The sequence below is a fragment of the Nesoenas mayeri genome (genome assembly GCF_963082525.1).
Source record: "Nesoenas mayeri genome assembly, chromosome: 3".
Classification (NCBI taxonomy): Eukaryota; Metazoa; Chordata; class Aves; order Columbiformes; family Columbidae; genus Nesoenas; species Nesoenas mayeri.
In genome coordinates, this window is record NC_137544.1 from 65,433,880 (window position 1) to 65,453,007 (window position 19,128).

Consider the following 19,128-nt stretch of genomic DNA (forward strand, 5'->3'; position numbering starts at 1 on the left):
GTCCTAATGAAATTTTGAAATTTATTTAATATTTCTCAAACTTCTGTTTGAGCTACCCGTTTTGACACAATGTAGCATAATTACAAGTAATTAGCAGCAGAATAAAAGCAATATGTATGTATATTTAAATATATACTGATCACAGTACACACTAGGAGACAGCTGAAATAAGATTTTACAATTTCATAAGAAAAGGCTTTTGTATTTATACTTCATAAACACACGTAGTGTAGTATACTCAGGAAACATGACACTGTATTCTTCCAGCACTCCCCAACACCTTGTTACTGATTGGATGTCACAAAAATTCTGTTTTCGCAGAAGAAAAACAAGAACACACAGCAGAGAAGCAAAGACTCTCATAAATTACTGCATATAGAGTGCAACAGTTCAATACTTGAATAACCAGGTCTTTTAAAGATGTGATTGTCCCTATGAAAACCTGCCAAAAATTATGGAGAAAATAATTAAACATATTCAAAGCTGCTAAGAGGAAAAGCAAACAGGTAGATGCTTTGCTCTATAAGCAAAATACTTTCTGCAAGCTCATTTTAAATTATTCTTAAACTAATGTGCCTTTTTTTTTGTACCTTTTTTTTTTTTTTTTTTTTGCAATTGCTCTGTCTGCAACATTTAAGCCTTCATTTGAGATGTCACACAAGTTTGGGATATACGTTGTGCATGAAACTAAAGATTTTTCTCAACCCTGGCAACTGAGTCTACTCTACAATAGTTGAGAGGTAAGCCCACATGGGGGCAGAACTTAAGTAGTTTTAAGTACTTTGACTCAACATTAAAAGTTTATCTGTATTGAATAAAAAGTTTGCCCTCCAGTTCTGTGGGGCTTTTGCTAAATCAGACCAATACAAACCTGCAGCATAGTGACTGGTTGTGTATAAGCTTCTGCCTGCGTTGTAACCACTGTGTTCTTATCAGCTGCAGGACTCTGCGTCGTTTGAACGTTTTCTTTAGCTGCTTCTGAGCTTCTGGCTGTTTCCCACTCTTTAAAAACAAAGTATGTTTTTAATACAAAAAGAAAATTACCTGCAATGCTCTAATTATGTCTGTATACCAACTGAGTTTTCAAAACTTGGCAAGCTTTTTCCACCAATCATTCTGTTAATAATTTGTAATAATGAGTATGCTCCAGTCTTCTAAAAACTGCTGTTGTCAACATATCTGAGTTATCAGCCAGCTACTCTACGGTGAGAGAGAAACCTCACCCCCATTTCCTCAAAAAGTTTTGTACTTCAAGTATAAAACAGTGAATGTATTTCAGTAACGTTCCATGTTTAAATTTTTCTGTCATTTATATTCAACTTTTACTCAAAGCAACACTGCATTTTGACCTGAAACATATTGTTGCTATTATAAAACAGCCTTAATGTACTTCTTACTTCAGTACAGTCCAGTCATTTGATGCCAGATCTGTTTCAAGACTACACAGTGGTCATGAATCTTTTACAAACCCAACAAACCTGTCAGTTAACTGGCTTTCAAAGTAAGGTCTAACAACACTTGCTTTTGTGTCTCTTCAACTTCATGGAGCAAATACTTTAAGATTCAGCTAAGCGGTGTAGATTTGAACAAGTTCCAACTCCAACTTAAGTCTTACACCTGAATATAACACCTTTCACAATCACAAGCAGATCATAATTTCTACACAAAATAGTATTTTCCATTCTTGGAAACAAGTGCACAGCAAATTCATAACTTTTTAAAAAAATGCTAATCTTCATTAACTTCCTTAAATTAAATCCCCTTCGTCATTCATTCCTCATTGTCATGACAATCAACTAGCTACTTGTCTACAAAGACAATCTAGATTTCATTATTAGAGTGCCATTTATATTGTAAGCAAATAGCCAGTAAAATTTATGTAAATTGAAAAAGAGTATGTATTACCTAAGCAATAAACTTCTTGAGAATTGCAATTAGCAATATAAATACATTTTCTAACTATGAGAATCATTGTTAATGTCTGTACCTGCATTTACTGTTTCCTGGTCAATCATGCCACCTTCAGCAAAGCCCTCTAAATCATCCAATTTTACTTTCTCCCAAGGAATATATGAAACTCCCAGATCTACATCCCAGAACTGCTTGTATTCTGTTTTCACACCTTTATTCAAAGCCCAGGCAATCTGAAAAAAAAATCCAACCAGATAAACTCGTTAAATCATGTAACGTGTGAATAGAGTATTTCAGATAATTTCCTTCATGTTTCTGTCACTGCAGATCAATCTTCAGTGTCTATTCATGCAAGTTTTAGCAAGTTTCTAATCTTAAATGAACCTGTAGGAAGTTCACTTGGTCTCTGCAACAGGTATGTGGAAGATTAATTACATCAAAAAGGTTAAATTTGTTCTATATTAATTCTAACCTATATATGGGGAAATGAAAAATACAGTATTTCAAGGACTCATCCTAAAGCATCAAAGAAAGCAGAAAAAAAGCACAGCATTTAATGATACACTTAACTCTGTAAGAATACTATCAAATTTAATATTAAGTGATCCAAATGGTCAGGTAAAGGACTCTGACTGTTTACAGTCTTATATTCATAGCGCATACATAAAACATTCTCCAAGTATTTCGTGAGTATCAAGTCAAAATTTCATTGTACTATCTCTCGTATTGCCTGTTAAAAGCTGCATTTTACATAGAAAGAAAACAATTTACACCTTATTGCTTCATTCTTCTATTCCATATTGTATATTTAAATGAACTGCTGCTAAATGACAAATCATATTAAAAGTGAACTGTATTTGAAATGGACAACATCTTTAGATTAAAATCAACTTACCTTAATAATTTTAGATCCAATTTTATAGGACCCAGAACTAAGTTTCTGAAGAGCACGATATGCATCTTGTCTATGTACCATACAGACGTAAGCACAACCTCTTGGGGGAATCATCTATGGAAAAAAAGCAGCAGTCGTAAGAAGTAGGAAAATCCGTACTTCAGATTGTGTAACGACATGAGGTGAATACCAATACTAAAAAAGGAAAGGCTTACACTTAAAACAATCGTTACTTTAATCAGCAATATTAACAATTTTGAGCATCAGCAAAACCTAAGAGTTATATTGGCAGGATACTTCAGTTATAACACTTTCAAGAAGCAGCAGCAAGCATGAAAAATGACATGAAAGATTTGAACAACATGGAGCAGGCAAGAACCTGTGCGATACTATGACAACTTCAGAAAAGCAGAGGTCAGTTCTTCTTTTTAAGCTCCAAATTCACTACGAGCTCAGCAACCACCTTTCACAGAGGCACAAACTAGTGATTCAAAGTATTTTTGAAGAGTAGTGTCTTCATTCCTGAAGTGCTGTTTCCACTAGATTTAATGTTTTATTTAGGAAAGTATGATGCGGCATGTAGTCTTTGACAGTTTGCAAATCATGTATGGCAACTGCTTAAACATAGTAACATAACGAACAAAAAAGTTTAAGATGACAGATTTTAATGCAGTTCTTATAAAAATATGTTTAAGGTATACAGCAATGTTATCCTAGGTACTGAAAACTTCGTTGAATGTGTAGGATGAACTATTTACAATATGGTTTGCCTCCAAAAGGTAACAGGCACTGAGACATTATGGCTATTACATTATTTTCCTTTGAACTTTAATTGCTAATCCCTGCAAATCAAAATGAGGCTTAAATGTCTGTCTATAGGGTTTCTTTTTGACTTGTGAAGCTTTTTAAAAGATTCTGTAAAGCCACAAAAACTATTCACTAGTCCGAGGAAAACTATAGCCGCCCTGTGCCACATTACAAAAAGAGAAAAGACATATTTTTATTTGTTAAGATCCTGGTTTAAAAAAAAGTCTGAAGTGTTAGTACTTGAAAAAAGCTATTTTACTGCAAAGTGTGCTGTCTTGAATGCTTCAAAAGACAGTACATGGAAACTAACAAGCAAATATGATAGCCAGTTTTTAAAAAGAGATAAAACCCAGTCTCCTGAATACAAGCTTAAGCTGCTAAAAGGAATTCAGCGGCTAGTCTGTAATCTCTGAAAATGCATCACAACATGCTTACTTACATTAATTGACTCTATTTGTCCAAATTCTTCAAACAAGTTAGTTAAATCTTGCTGTGTAGCCTTCTTGTCTACTTGACCTACCCAAAGAGTAGTACTGCAAACTGTCAAGAGACAAAATATTATAATGTTAGCTTATAAACTACTCTATGGCATAGATATAAAATGCTTTGTAATTACACAGAAGCGACTGATATAAAAGCAAGAACAGTAAATCTATTACTTACTATACAGAGACTAAGTACATTAACAAAAATGCTAAAGGGTTAAAAGTTACCAAACAGATGTTCAGTAAAAGTGTTCATACTTTGTTTCATTTTCTTTTAAGCAAAATAGTTGTTCTAAAAGAAATGAAAAAATAAAATTGTGTAGATTATGAGCTGAGGTAATCTGCAGTAGAAATTACTTAGGAAAAAAAAAACATTTCTAGTCCATAATCCATAAAAAACATGCCTCTAGGATTTAAAGAGTTTTAATGAAGTAAGACTAAATTCTAACTGGCTAGAAGTATATTACAGAAGGAACTAACTACAGTATCATGCACTGCATTTCCAGCTGGAAGAAATGGAAACTATACTTTAACTTTACCTTAGGGAACATCCCAGAAAGACAAACTTGGCTGAGGCCCACCACTGAGCATGAGATGTCCATGATACTTCTGACTTGTCAACTCCACCACCAGCCCAGATCCCTGCAATCTGTCTCCCAAACACCTGCCCCCACCCCCCTTGCCAAATATAAACACTCTGACATGTGATCTATAACTTCCTTCTCCCACACGTCCATGGTTTCCATTCTTTAGTCTCTCAAATATGACCCGATCTATGTGTACAAGTCTTGACAAACTCAAAGCAGGTATTTCCACTTAACAACCGGTGATCTAAACCAGCAAGAGATTTGGTCAGTACTGGTGGTTTTCCTCAAATATCTTACTACCCTGAGTAATACAGCCATGATCTTAAAGGATCTAAGGCAGAACAAAACCAGACAACCTCGATCTCTTGGGCCTGAACCAAGGAAATATTCTTTCTTGATACATCACACATCCTTCCTATACCAATCCTGGTGCATCAAACTGGAAACCAGTGTTGTGTGCTCTCCTGTTAACTGACATTTTCAATTGAGAGCAGTACTCAGCAGTACTGAGAATGACCAGCCTTCAGATTTCTCTTAGACAAAACATGTTTCTCACATGCTTGTAGATGGCCCTGTTGTTTCTCATGGTCTTAAGGCCTATGAAACAACTCTTCAGACCTCAGAAATTTAGAACAGTGGCTGTCACTGAATAAATTCCATGAAGTAAAATGCTTTCAGATAAATTCCCTTTTTATTTATACCCCCCCCCCCCCCCCAAGTTACCACACTTCACGTAGCCTTCTTAGTATCTCCTTTCCATGAGCTGGGTCAGTTTGCAGGACCTCAATTGCTATTGCTGTTCACCAGGTCGCTTAACATCCCTGCCTCCCAGCTCCCATCCATTCTAATTATAGCTCCCTGCTCTGTGGATAACTGGTGGAAGTCTATGCCATACAACTGACTTGCCCCTTTTCATGTGAAAAGTCAGAGAAGAAAAAAATTCACACCTAAACTGTAGTACAGTCCTTAGTTTAAAGCTATCTTGGAATGATGTAAAATATTTATTTGAAGAGAACAGAACACTCCTTCATTTGCAAAAGTGAATTTTGAATTGTTTATCTTGTCAGATAAACAATGTCATTTTAAGACACAAAATACACAAAAAACTATATCAGAAACTGTGTACAGACTATCTAAACAAAGCTAAATTCAGGAACACGAGTTCATTGCAAAAATAAATTAAGTACAATTACGCATCCCAAGAATCCAGAGTTCTGCTAAAAGCAGCACTAGGATGTACTGACAGAGTAGCAGATAACTATACCAAACTTTACTGCTTGTGGCACTCATCTCAAAATACATTCCCTTTGATTTATGCAACTCTGGAAAAATTCTCCTTCTCTATGACCTTCCTCCTTTTTAGTACGTAAATTCTCTGTAGAAACAACAGCACTCTGCAGAAGCAAAAAATCCAGTTGATTTTTGGATACTTTAAGATATGACCATTATGGTCTGTTTTATGACAGCAAGTTACCTGATTCCCATTTCCAACTGCCTCTATGTTCCTGTGAAAAGCTATTTTAAAAGCACTGAAGTTTTACCAAAACTGGCCTCTAATACCTTCAGCAGAGTCCAAAGCGTGTACCACATACTTAAATGTCTTATCAGTGTAGCAATTTTCAGATCACATGCTGCTTATCTCCACAAGCCCCACAGAAGACAGCATTAAAGAGAAAGCAGACTGTAACTTAGGGACAACCCTTGCTACTCTCTGTTCAGAAGTAAAATCATTGGTGCAACCAATGAGTATGAGTAAAATCATTAGTATACCAGTATGATACTTGTTTCCCTGTAAGACTAAACCATGTGCCTAAGTTGTAAGAAACACCAGAAATGAAACTTACACAAAAGAATATAGTTACTGTATTTTGTAACAGTACTCAAGCTACATCTTGTTCTTTCAACAAAAATCAAAGCCTTTTTCCCCTTAATACTACATTATTAAAACAGTAAGCAGCTGCCACTCACCACTTAGTGTTTTTGACCGGATAGGAGGCAATCCCTTTTTCTGACGTTCCTTTTCCCTTTCCCTAGCCCTTCTTTCACTGGAATATGACCGAGATGACTTTCTCTTTCTTTCTCTTGATCTTGAGCGTGAACGTTTTCTGTGTTTACGCTTACGAGAACCAGACCGTGATCTAGACCTTCGTTTTCTTGGTGACCTACAAAATACTTAATTTCAGTATACTGTTTTAAAAAAAATAAATTTTTCATTTAGTTATCTTTTCATTACAAACTTCAAGCATGATACAGACATCTCCATTATATTCACTCAAACTGCTTCAGGAGATAAACTTAATGCCATTAGTATGAGAAACAGAACATACACCTTGAGCTTAAAACAAAACACATTCAAAATGCTCCATCTATTTTTCTGGCATTAAAAAAACCTGTCCAGTTGGTTAGTGTTAGTTGTTTTTGTTACCTGAACAGGTCTTAAAAAAAAAATTTAAGTAAACCACAGATAAGAAAAATGAACTGTCATACAGAAATCCTTCATCTCATACACAAGTATGAAATGAACGCTACTTTTCATTGCCAAAACCTGCTCATTAAAATTTTGAAAAATACAGAATTGAGAATGATAATCACAAATTGCAACTTCGATCCAGAAAACCTTCATTTACTTAATATAAGTTAATTATGAAACCTTGAACGAGATCTTGAATGAGTTCTTGATCTTGAACGAACAGCTGATTTCTTTTCTTCTTGTTCAAAAATCTCCTCTTCAGCAACATCCTGTCCTTCATCTATATCCATGTCCTGAGGTCAGACATAACAGATGTTCAATAACATTTAACAATGTACCCACAATATATATGACTTTATGAAAGCATACATCCATATTACTCATTTTGAAATCATCTTAGTGTGTGTTTTCCTTCCAACTTCTGTAATAAAATTTAAAATAGTTTCACCTGCTGTTGAATGTCCATTGAATCATCTACATTTGTTTCCACTTCTAAAAACTGCTGTTGACTACTCCCTTGTGATGGTGATGCAGAGTGCTCTGAACCAAAATTTCCTTCTTGATTCTCCTCGGGGCTTGCCTAAATAACAAAAAGCCTCATAATTCAAAATGCTCACTCTGTCAAAATGTAATACAATATGAAACAATTGTTCGAGTATCTTTGAAAAACTATTTATCAGGCTGAACTTGTTTTCCCACTTCTAACTAATGTGAAAGCTGGATGTCACTCCATTCCATTCCTTTTTTGTATCATCCTTAAACAGAAAACTTTGAAATAATGAATTTTCCTGGCCCTAAAAAAAAAAAAAAAAAATTATTTACTAAATTAAAAAAAAAAAAAAAAAAATCAAAGTATGTTACATGTTGCTTAATTTGGTTGGCTGGAAAACAAAATCCCACAGGACAAACCATAGTGATGGCAGCCAGAAGTGCAGTGACACTGAAAGGTACCTATTGGTCACCCATGCACATGCACCAAAATGTACAAATGTAAACTATTTAATATGTTGTTGAGATGCTAGAGAAAAAACTATAATGGATCTGTACGGTTGCCTGAAAGTATAGATTTGCAATAAATATCTGCAAGATATGAAAGAAATGCAAGAGATACAGGAAATGCAATGAAAATACTCAGAAATGGTTTCAGGACAATTTTGAAAAGTATCCAATATTGCAAGTAAACATTTCAGTGATTCTTACAACATTTTCATTTAAATTAAGCAAATGCTAGGTATTCTATCTGCCAGGAAAAGAGTAGAAAGTTAGCACAATGACATGTAGTAGCAAGTTTTTTTTAAAACAGCTTATAGTGACAGTTTGCAGAAAAATAAAAAATGTACTATAGTTTAATAAATATATTTGCCTTCTAATGCTGTCTGTTTTGTCTCATTTTACTTATATTCATTCTTCAATCTGTTTCTTGATATTAATTCCTATGTTTCTTGTCGCTCCTTCTGTCTCTGTCTTCTATGCTCTCGTCCTCTCCCTCTGCTCCTTATAAGATACTTAATAATTTTGGTTAGTGTTTTATCTTTCCTTCTCTTTCCCTTCATCTGTCTCACTGATGCTTAAATATGGAATTAAAGAAAATATTTCTCCTAACATGCTGCAGCCATTACAGAGCAGTTCCAGCAGAACTTTCTATCTTTCAGTTATGATCAAGGTGAAAATAAAACTTCCTCTCCATGCTGACAAGAAGCTGAGTGGACCCAAAGAGAAACAACTTCTGGACTTGGAACTGAATCTCAAATAATAAGGGGTGAATCATATGAACATTCTACTCATAAATGTATCATAACTTAATTTCATAGATGAGATCAAGCTTTAATTCTGTTTATTTTACAGTAAGGTAGGCAATTCAGCATTTTTCTTTTCAAATTTGATAGTTACTTTTAGATATGTCACTTCAAAAGTTTCTAAAGCAGACATACTCTTCAAAGTTATATTCCTTTACAACATTTTTAGTGTTTAAAGCCAGAAATTGCTAGATAACCACCAACATTAAAAATATTTAGTCTGTAGGTACGCTGTACAAGCTTTCACAGTTACTGCACTTCAATGAGAAAAGAAAATGGAACACAATAAAACAAAGCAGTACAATAAGAAAAAATCTAGTAAAAATTAAATTACTAGTTTTCTAAAAAAATAAAACCTCAAAGTCACAAATTCAAAACTCAAATGATGTTCTTGATTTAAAGCTGAACAACTGCACCTTTGCACAGGTGAAACTAAAATCATCAACAGACGTCTAAGTTTGTGGCCGTGTAGATGTTTTCATTTTAAGATTTCTATTTTATTGTGAAATTAGATCCAAATACTTCACAGAAAGTCCACTTAGTATCTGGTCAGTACCAAAACAGGATAAGCTTTTTTTTTCCTAATGGGATCAGGAACTGGGATCGAGCAGGAGAAAGGAGCAGATATATACTGAGGACAAACCTCAGCAGAAATAAACCAATTTACTTCAACGTAGAATAGACAGAACCCAATTCACATAGCGAAGGAGGAATCTTGGGCTGTCTCAAACATCAGTTCTGAATTAATAATTTATTGGGAAATATATGACTCTATTCTTAACTCTGATTCTTCAACAGAATGAGACAGTTATTAGCCAAGACTTAAAGCTTGGTAGAGGAAATACAAAATTATGCACAATGTCTATTCTGTCCTCTTGATCATTCTGTATTAGCAACTTGCACCGTGCTCTCCCTTCACAGGAGCATAATCCCTTCAGTGCTCACCATCTTCTTTCTGACAGCAGAGAAAAAAGCTTTTTTTTTCCTCATATAAAGAGCTGAACAACCAAAGCACAGCCAGTTTGTGGCTCAGCTAAAGGGAAGCTTCCTAAGAGAAGCAACACGGCCATCCCACATATTTGGTTGTATTTTTCTTTTTTCTGCTTTAAGAATTTTCTCCTGCATATGCCAGATACTCTGCAAGCTGCCGTCAGGTGATCAGACAGTGACAAAGACATCCATTATAACAGAAGTGTCAGTAACAAGACAATTTTTTGTCCTGGAGTATGGATTTTCCTATCAGTGGAGAACATATTTATCACAACAGCCACAAGATGGAGTCCTTACCTTTTGAGGCTGCTGTTGCTCCAGAAGCTGTTGTCGGAGATGTTCTAAATTTTGTTGCTGTAGCTGTTCAGCTAGTTGGTGGAAAAGTGAGTTGTTCACAGATTCCGGTACTAAAGGCCTAAAATTAAGGCATTTAAATTTTAAAAAACACAACAGTTTTTCTCTTGGTTTAAATAGCTGGTAAACAGGTCTTCACAACTGAATTTCAAGTTTAACTAAAAATGTAACATAATTAACACAAAGTAGCCAGCTCCACCTTCTGTTACCATCATAATCACATTAATGCTATGAATATAACTAACAGAGCAAAGAATGACCTAACTTTAAGATGAAGTCAACACAAATTCTGGCACATTAAATATTTTAAAAACATGTATGTTTCATTAATTTAATAAGCTGGGTTTTATCTTCCTAGTATTTTAGTATACTTAGGTTCAGAATAAAACATCATTTTCCTTATTATTTAATCCTAACGTTAAACTATTATGAGACAAATTTTAGCATTTTCCATTAGAAACATAGCTTTATCTTACAGTTGGGAAGTAGGAGTTTCCTTTTTTGGCTCTTCATTTTGTTCAGATTCTTCCCCAAAGTCAAATCTGTCCATCAGCTTCTAGAAGAAAGCAAACTAAGCATTACTGAGTACTCCTATATGGTCCTTCATGTATATTTACTTTTCAAATGAAAAATGGTCTTATTCCTCAACTTAAAAAAAAAAGGCAAATAACCTGAATAGAAAATTAAATGTCATACTGCTATTGCTACCAAACTCTTGAACACATCAAACATCAAATTTTGTCCATGGCTTTCTTGAGCTCTGGCTGCTGTTACAAGTACAACCATATGTTCTTTTCATAGTAAACAACAGCTAGTTTGGAGGAAGGCTTAAATAAAGATTTTATGTAATGGTACCTTTTATTAGAAGAAATTACTACGAAGAGGCCAATTATTCAATCCTTTGGCAATCAGCAAACTGCTCTGCTCATATCAAGAGAAGACCTACAGCTTGATTACTTCGCAAAGAATTACTGTGTTTTCACACACATGTCATTTAGACAACCTGAATTCCTTCAAATATACTGCTCGTTGAAAACAACTTCTCATATAGTCTGCAAAAAATCAAAGCAAGCAGTTATCATGTAAGAGTAATAATCCTCCAGAGGGGTAAAAAGAAAGGTGTCTGACAGGGAAAAAGACAAACTTGGATAAACTTCCTGTTTTATCTGTAAAGGTGTCTACACTGTAGTTCTGCAGAATCAAAAAAGTTTTTTATTAATCTTGAAACAGCCCAAAAGCATTTCAGTAGCATTTTACTTTCCCAAAGACAAAACTAACGAACAAGCATAGAAAAAATGCAACAAACGTCGTGTCACAGAGATTGTTTTTTTCAGTAATTATTCATTGACAGAGCAGTGGTATCAAACTCTGATCAGGTTACTCAGGGCTTCATCCAGTTAAGTCTTAGAAACATCTTCGTTTCCAAAAACTGAGACTGCACAATTTTTCCAAGCAACTTATTCCAGTGCTTGACTGTGCTCATGGGCAAAAAGGTTTTCCTTGTACCCATTCTGAAACCTTTTGTTTCAATTTCTGTCTGTTATCTATAATCTTGTGGTTGTGCCATGCTCTAAGAGCCCAACTTGATCTTTTTGCTGACCTTTCCGTTGGTGCTAGGAGGCTGCTCTTCGGTCTTCCAAAAAGCTGCCTCTGCCCCAGGCTGAATCACCTCCAGTCCCTCAGAGGGCGAGCACTCCAGCCCTGATCATTTTGCTAGCCCTCCACTGAACTCACTCCAGTTTGTCCATGTCTTTCCTGTAAAGGGGGTAGGGGCAGGAAAATTGGATGTGATACTCTAAATACTGTCTGGAGTGGATGGGATATCTACATGGGACGATCATTTCTATCAATCACGTGGCTATAGTCCTGGTCATCCAGTCCAGAATGTTGCTGGCCCTCTTTGCTGCCAGGGCGCTCTGCTGGCTCATACTCTGCTGTTACAAGTACATCTGTTCAGAACCTCTATCCTTATAAAGACTATAACCTCAGAGAACTGCATGTGTGCTACAGGCTGTTAACAGTCTAGTATTACTGTTCATCATACTGTTCTGACGCCTTGGGTTTTGATACTTTCATCTCTAACAGTATTGTCACCTGTAACGGAGTGAGTTTTGTCAAATATAAAACTAGTGCAAGATCTCCAAAATGCATACAAAAAGTCTAGAACTTCAGAGCATCCTGAAGATCACTAACACAGATCTAGATTTGTTGTCAGGAAGCAAAGCATTCCCAAAACTTTTCCTCTTAAAAAGTCTGGTTGATAGTTTTTATTTTCTTTGGACTTTGTTACTAGTTACTTTGAAGCAGCTCCACTCTGGCCCTGTCAACTGAGTGCTCATGAGCAGCTGCAGCCCTTATCTTTGGCTTTAGCTTGAACCAAATTAATCTACTTTATGCATTCAAGATTGCTCTGCAATGTAAAACTATGTGTGGTACGTGTAAACAATCACAAGTTCCACCTCAAAAAGCACGCTCCTGATTCAAACTAGAACACTGATCTAGATACTTCCTATAAAAGTAAATATTGCCTTCTTAATGCTTTGTTTATTAAGGTTGCCATGTCTAGTAAAAAAAAATATAAATTATATAATGAAATGGAAGAATCTAGTAAATAGAATTATATCATTATGACTCATGGTCTTCAGCTATTGACAAATGGGATTTAAGTGGCAGATTATACTGGTGCCGAGAAACGATTACAAAAGGGAAAATTATCCCCATTGCAAAACTAAGATTGCCCATTAATACATATATCTACTCTTCTATAATACCTAGATTCAGAAATCTTCAAACCTCTGAAAAAGGACAAAATAGGTATCGTAGCACCGATGTTATATATTAAATAATTTTTTTAAAAAGGAAAATTCTAAAACGACATGTGATTTCTATGAAGAAGCCTAAACAACCTTTGAATAAAAGCCTCAATGGACTAGCAAGACATACATTATCAATCAATTCATTTGTAGAGATGCTACAGAACACTGAACAAGGAATCCGAGACATACTATAAACTAATTCTACTTGCATAATGCTTAACTGAGGTAGAGATCGCATACTATAAACACAACTCCACCACAGCTTACAAGAACAAATCAACACTACATACCTACTGAAACCTTGCAATTTGTCACACTGCCACAATAATTCCTTCCATAACACTTACCTTCAAAGTCCTAGAAATCACAACCAACTATTCACTCTGCTGACACTTTTTATGACAAGATAACTCCTGCATGCTACTACTGGCATAAACTAACCAAAGAGCATCAGACTGAACTCAGGGTATATAAACATCTCATCAGAATGCCAATTCCTTCAATTTGCTCCAGTTAAGTTACCCAACATTCAAGACAGCCACACCTATCAGTACACCTATCCATATAAATGCTGAAACTGAAGTGTGTGGAATAAACCACAATACAAAAAGTAATTAAGAGCACAGCATTGTACCTAAATATTAAGGCAGTCTCCATTAACTGATGCATTCATTCCCTGTGATTATACTCTCCTCGAGCTGATGGTTACAGCCGTGACACAGCGTGAGTACATGCCATTTTTTTCCTGACTTATATTTAAAGCTGCATTACTTTCATTAGGAATGACAACTCTTTATTCTTTCAGATATTTGAGTTTAGCTGAACAAATTCTAGAAATATAACATAAATTGTCCTAAAACTTTAAAATCAGTACTTGTCAAGCTAATTGCCTGAAAATGAGATTATCTGGGTTAGGACAAAAAAGGTTTTTTGCTTCTCTGACTTCCTTATTATTTATTCACTCCAGGACAATCCTACAGAGATTATCTACTCACAGGCTGTTCTTCCAAAGGTAATAGGACAAGATGTATTATTTATTTTTAAATCTTTGAGTAGTTTTCTATTTTTTTAATCTACTGATATTAAACTACTACTACTACTGCTATAATCACCACTATAGATATTGCGACCTGACATTCAACTATGTTAATCATCTTAAATTCCTGCATTCTGTATTCTTTATAAAGATAGGCACATACATTGCAACACACACAAAGTTTCTTTACTGACATGATTGGGTTTTTTTGTTTGTTTTTTTTTAGATTTTAACATTTTTAACAAGTGTCACATAACTAGTTTAACTAGTCATAAACTTATTTCTTCACTTAGTATCACTTTGTAACTAAGATTAGAAGTTTTCTTGGTCTTTATAAGACAATTACAAGTCAAATCAGATTTTACTCAATTGCTCAATGCTCACTGCTGTGTTACAAAGGGTGAAGAAAATCGTAAAACAATTGTTTACCTTTGCTAAATCAAAACCATTCTCATACTCAACGACCCTTATGGGTCCCTTCAAACTCAAGATATTCTATGAAATGCCACTTAGTTCTAAACTCCTATGAAACTAATATTTTCATTTATACTATTCTCTCTATACATTTTTTTAAACTTTCAAGATAGAGCATTTCACAGTATATTCATGTATTTTAAAAATCTCTGAAGTCAAACCATAAAATCCAAAAGACCCTTTCATTTACATATTTTCAACAATAAATACTTCTTCAAATGTCTTATTCTACTTCTACCTTATTAAAGGAGACACTCTGTTCCAGTGGATTAAGTGTGTTAGCAGCAGCAGCTGCAGCTGTAAGTTGTGCTGTAAGAGCCTGTAACTGAACTACAAGACCAGCATCCAGGGCTTGAAGTAGTGATGGCTGAGGTTTCTGCTGCTGGATCTGCAGTGTCTGTATCAACTGCTGAAGCTAAAAGTGAAAAGATAATAAATGCATTAAACAAGATTTAAAAAAAAAAAAAAAAAAAAAAAAAAAAGGCAATAACCGAACTAGTCTTTTTCCCTTCCAATTAGGAAAAAAATCCTCAGGAAAGCAGTATCATCTAACCTACGGCTATTAATTTGTCTTGATTTGTTTTCATTTATGGCAAATTTTGTTCCCACTTACTGGCTAATTTGTTTTCTGTGGCTGATAAGACATGCAGATGCTTCTTCCTCCTAACTTGCTCTGACAGGTTGCATGATGACTAGGCACCACTCAGGATTTCCTGCTTTCTAGGGTTCCCCCTTCTCTGTTTCTCCAGTTTGACTCCTTTTGACCTGAAAAAAATCTGTTAGCCTACTCCAGCTTCCGAAGGGCCCACCTACATTAGGAAAATCTGTATGCTGTAACAACTTTTGTGTAGAGAAAATAACCGCACTGTTGCAAGCTCCACTTTAAGCTGATGTAATGTGTCTACATGAAGAGCTTGCACTACTGTCTCTGAATTAGTCACAAGGAAAATCTTGTGCTGAAACTCAGACTTATGCTTATAGAATGCAATTCCCTTGCTATGTTAACAAAATATAAAAAGAAAATTAACCAGGATCTGGGAATATAGTTTGACTTCCTACAATGGCACAGACTGGGCTCTGTAAAGCACTAATTTAGGATAAAAATTGCCTAGATGAAATGTTGAACCAGTAGCAGCATCTCTGGGGAAACAGATGTACAGTAAAAACAAAGTATGGGTAATGCCAAAAATAAAAAACTTTAAAAATACTATTTAAAAATAGTGTTGGGTGTTTCAAATAACATTTAAAAATAGTTTTTGGGGGTGGGTGATTCGTTTAAACAACTCCCCTTGCAACACAGGAGAGGTCTAGGATTATACTGGAATGAGTACTAAATATTATCAGGCAAGGAGCTTTCAGAAGTGTAGTGAATGGACCTAAGACACTTCAGAATAAATTGAGATACCCTGAGAGTACCCTCCTTCAAATCTAGAGGAGGAAAATAAAGAAAAATAGAATATCTTCCACAGGTTTTTTTTAGAATAAATGTACAATCCAATCACCCAGTGTATCCTGATTTCCTCACTCCAAATTCCTATTTGCATCTAATTTTTTAAAAGGAGCTGTCCCAGTGAAGCAAGTGAAAGGCTTTTTCATCTGCAGATCTCCTAATCTGTTGAATAAAGATGTTCCCATAAAATTGTACAGATTTACCTTAACAAAAAAAGGAAAAAAATACTATCCTTATGGAAAGAAGCCCTCCTAAAGTACCATGGAATTAGAGGAAGCAGTTCTTTGACCTTTCATGAGAGGTAAACCCTTGAAACTTACCTTTGGGTATTTCTGGAAAAAAGGTTAAGCAAATCCAGGTAGTTCAAAATATACTGAGTTAAAGTCCCTGATTACTTTTATGTTCATATTCCACCTCCTCATGGGGCTCACCACTGAACTCTCTTACAGGGTTCAAGCCCTCCCTTCTTATTAGGGCTCACTAGAAACTCTGCATAAGCTGGTTAGGTTGATCTTTTCCAAAATGCATCAAAAATGTATGATCCTTTTCTAAGACTTTTAGAGTTGCCTTCTGATAACGTGAAACAACTCTTCCTAGTCTTCATAAACTGTTACACAGACTCCTTATACAGTGGAGCCTCTGAAAATGCTTCAATTATTGTTCTACCTCATCAAAAGTCTTCACTGATTATTGCAACAGGCAAAGCTGAAGAGCTCTCCCCATCCTTCTTGCTCAATACACAAAAAGCGAGCAAATATGGCTGGTCTACCTTGTGCATTGCTCTGGGTAGGAAGGAAAGTGAAGAAGCAGAGATGGAGGCCCTAGAGTGGGAAAATCCTGGGTGGTCACCATTCTAGCTGTTTTCATATTCTTTTTGGTCACATCTTTCTCACTCTACTCACTCCTATGTCTAGACTCTCAATTTACCTACATGCATTCTCAGCCATAAAGCACAATCTTAAGATGAAATCAAGAACTTGGGAGCTCAGCAGGGAGAGGACTGGCTTGGAGAACAGGAGAAAGAAAGAGATGGGGAGGTGGAAGCAAATATTGCAGTTCATCTACCAATCCTAGAGATCTGCATGTACATATTTATTGTGTACGCAGTGTGTCTCCACTTTGGCTTAAGATCATCTCTCTCCCAAAATCTATCCTCTTCCTCATTTTACCATTTTGAGCTAAATATCCAAATGCTAATTCTTTGTGATCTGCTGTCTTTAATTTCCTTCTGATCGTCATAACCTTTTTCTTGTGCTTCAAGCCTTTTTTTTTTTTTCCCCCAGAATACTCTCTAGGCAATAATCTTTAAAATTCCCTCACTGACTTTACATATATTTCTCACTCTCATTTCACATCCCTTCATTAAGAGCTACCTTTCTTCCACATTTCAAAGTATCGCCACAAACTCATTTTGCTCTGCTTTTCAATGTCCCAATTTCTTTCAGTGTAATCAGATTAAAACAGTCACTCCACTTGATTTATGAACAATTACAGACAACTCTGCTTAGCTTAACACTGTTAAAACAATCTCACTAAGCTGTTACTGTCAGCATCAGTGCTTCCTAACACTGCACTGGTGACTGGTTCTCATTCATATGCATGGAATTTTTGTTTAGTACCCCAGCAGGTAAAACATCCCATTCCTCAGTACAAATATAATGCCAAAGTTATGTTGGTGCCAGAGTTCTAACGGAAACTGAAAAACTATGATCTACATTTCCACAGAAAGCTGATTACGAACGCTCAAACTTCTGTGGCTGCAGGTTAAGAGGAAGAGTAATTCAATGCATACTGCACATCAAGCCATTCTTTTTGGACTTGAGCATTTAGAAACTGAGGAACACAGTCACTTTAAGGAATTTATGTTTGAATGCTGAAAAATAAAAACTACATTTAGCTGATAGAAAGATAAAGAAAAGAATAAACACACAATGCACTTGCAGAATTAGTACATCTTCATTATATGATTCTGTACAATGTGTAGCTTCTTGGAACACCAAGAAGAGAAAATCCTTAAATTGGCATTATATTTTATACCTATATTCATGAAGTCTTAATGCTGTGCTTGATTTAGTCATCTGCAATACCATATAGAAAAGTATGTATTACAGACTATATTATCTGAAGTCACAATCTGCAATGTTTTTAAGGAACAAAGAGGGTGAGTTACAAAAGGTAACAGGAAGTTTTCATGTATGTGGAACTTACCTGTGATGGAACAACCTCATGGGACAGTTAACACGGATAATGGACACAAAACTAAGCGATACTAAGGAAAACAGTATTTCTTAACTGCACCTTAAAGACACAAGGTATCAAACAGCATACAGTGTAACTGGCTACAAAATATTTACCTGTTGGCCTTGAGGACTCTGTAAAATCTGTGCAACAGCAGCAAGCGTATCTGTATTAGCAATCTGAGATACCCAAGGATCAGGTAAACTCTGCACGACATTGGCTGGAGTAACTGGAGTCACAGGTGTTCCTAAAAAAAGAGGAAATTCATTATACCAAAATATTTTAATATACAGCCTTAGAAATAGTGTTAGAGAAATGAAAAACAAACAAAAAAAACCCCACCTCTCACGACACTCCTGTTATCAAATACCGAGAAATTACCGTATCAACATCAATTGAAACCATTTTTCTGACACACACACAGCACACAGAAATAAAACAGACTCACATCAACATTCCCCAAGTAGCAGAATTACTTTGCCTTAGTGTAGTTCACAGCTCTTGCCACTATTGACCTATGGCGACTACTAACACAAACACTGAAAAATGCAAAATAAATAGGTTTCACACAGTAATCTAAACCATTCAGTGGAAACGATATATGCCAAATGATCATTTTTAGCAATGTGCTCAAAAATATATTAGTCTGGAATGTGCTGGACTTGCAGTTTATCTCCAGGAGGAGCCTTAAGGATTCTACTAAAAATTTTAAACTGCAGCAACTGGATTCACAAGCATTGCTTGTTTTGTCATTTTTTCTCAAGAGGAACACTGAGACTAAATCAGCAACCTGATAATTAGTTTCATGCCATAATCCAG

At 35.5% G+C, this 19,128-nt stretch overlaps 1 protein-coding gene across 5 annotated transcripts in view; it reads right to left on the reverse strand.

The window, feature by feature from the left end:
* The window catches only part of SCAF8 (SR-related CTD associated factor 8), a 92,169-nt gene that overhangs the window by 45,102 nt on the left and 27,939 nt on the right, over positions 1-19,128 (reverse strand). For 3 of the 5 annotated variants that reach the window (XM_080342384.1, XM_080342383.1, XM_080342385.1), the window contains 11 exons: positions 18,426-18,556; positions 14,860-15,036; positions 10,772-10,851; positions 10,239-10,356; positions 7,604-7,735; positions 7,336-7,448; positions 6,654-6,847; positions 4,053-4,153; positions 2,807-2,920; positions 1,988-2,144; positions 872-1,002 (listed from right to left, as the gene is read on the reverse strand). In XM_080342384.1, the coding sequence (XP_080198510.1) occupies positions 872-1,002; positions 1,988-2,144; positions 2,807-2,920; positions 4,053-4,153; positions 6,654-6,847; positions 7,336-7,448; positions 7,604-7,735; positions 10,239-10,356; positions 10,772-10,851; positions 14,860-15,036; positions 18,426-18,556 (1,448 nt within the window). Of the gene's footprint in view, positions 1-871; positions 1,003-1,987; positions 2,145-2,806; positions 2,921-4,052; positions 4,154-6,653; positions 6,848-7,335; positions 7,449-7,603; positions 7,736-10,238; positions 10,357-10,771; positions 10,852-11,150; positions 11,309-14,859; positions 15,037-18,425; positions 18,557-19,128 lie in introns of those variants that run through there. The other 2 variants (XM_080342387.1, XM_080342386.1) reach the window with 2 other exon arrangements.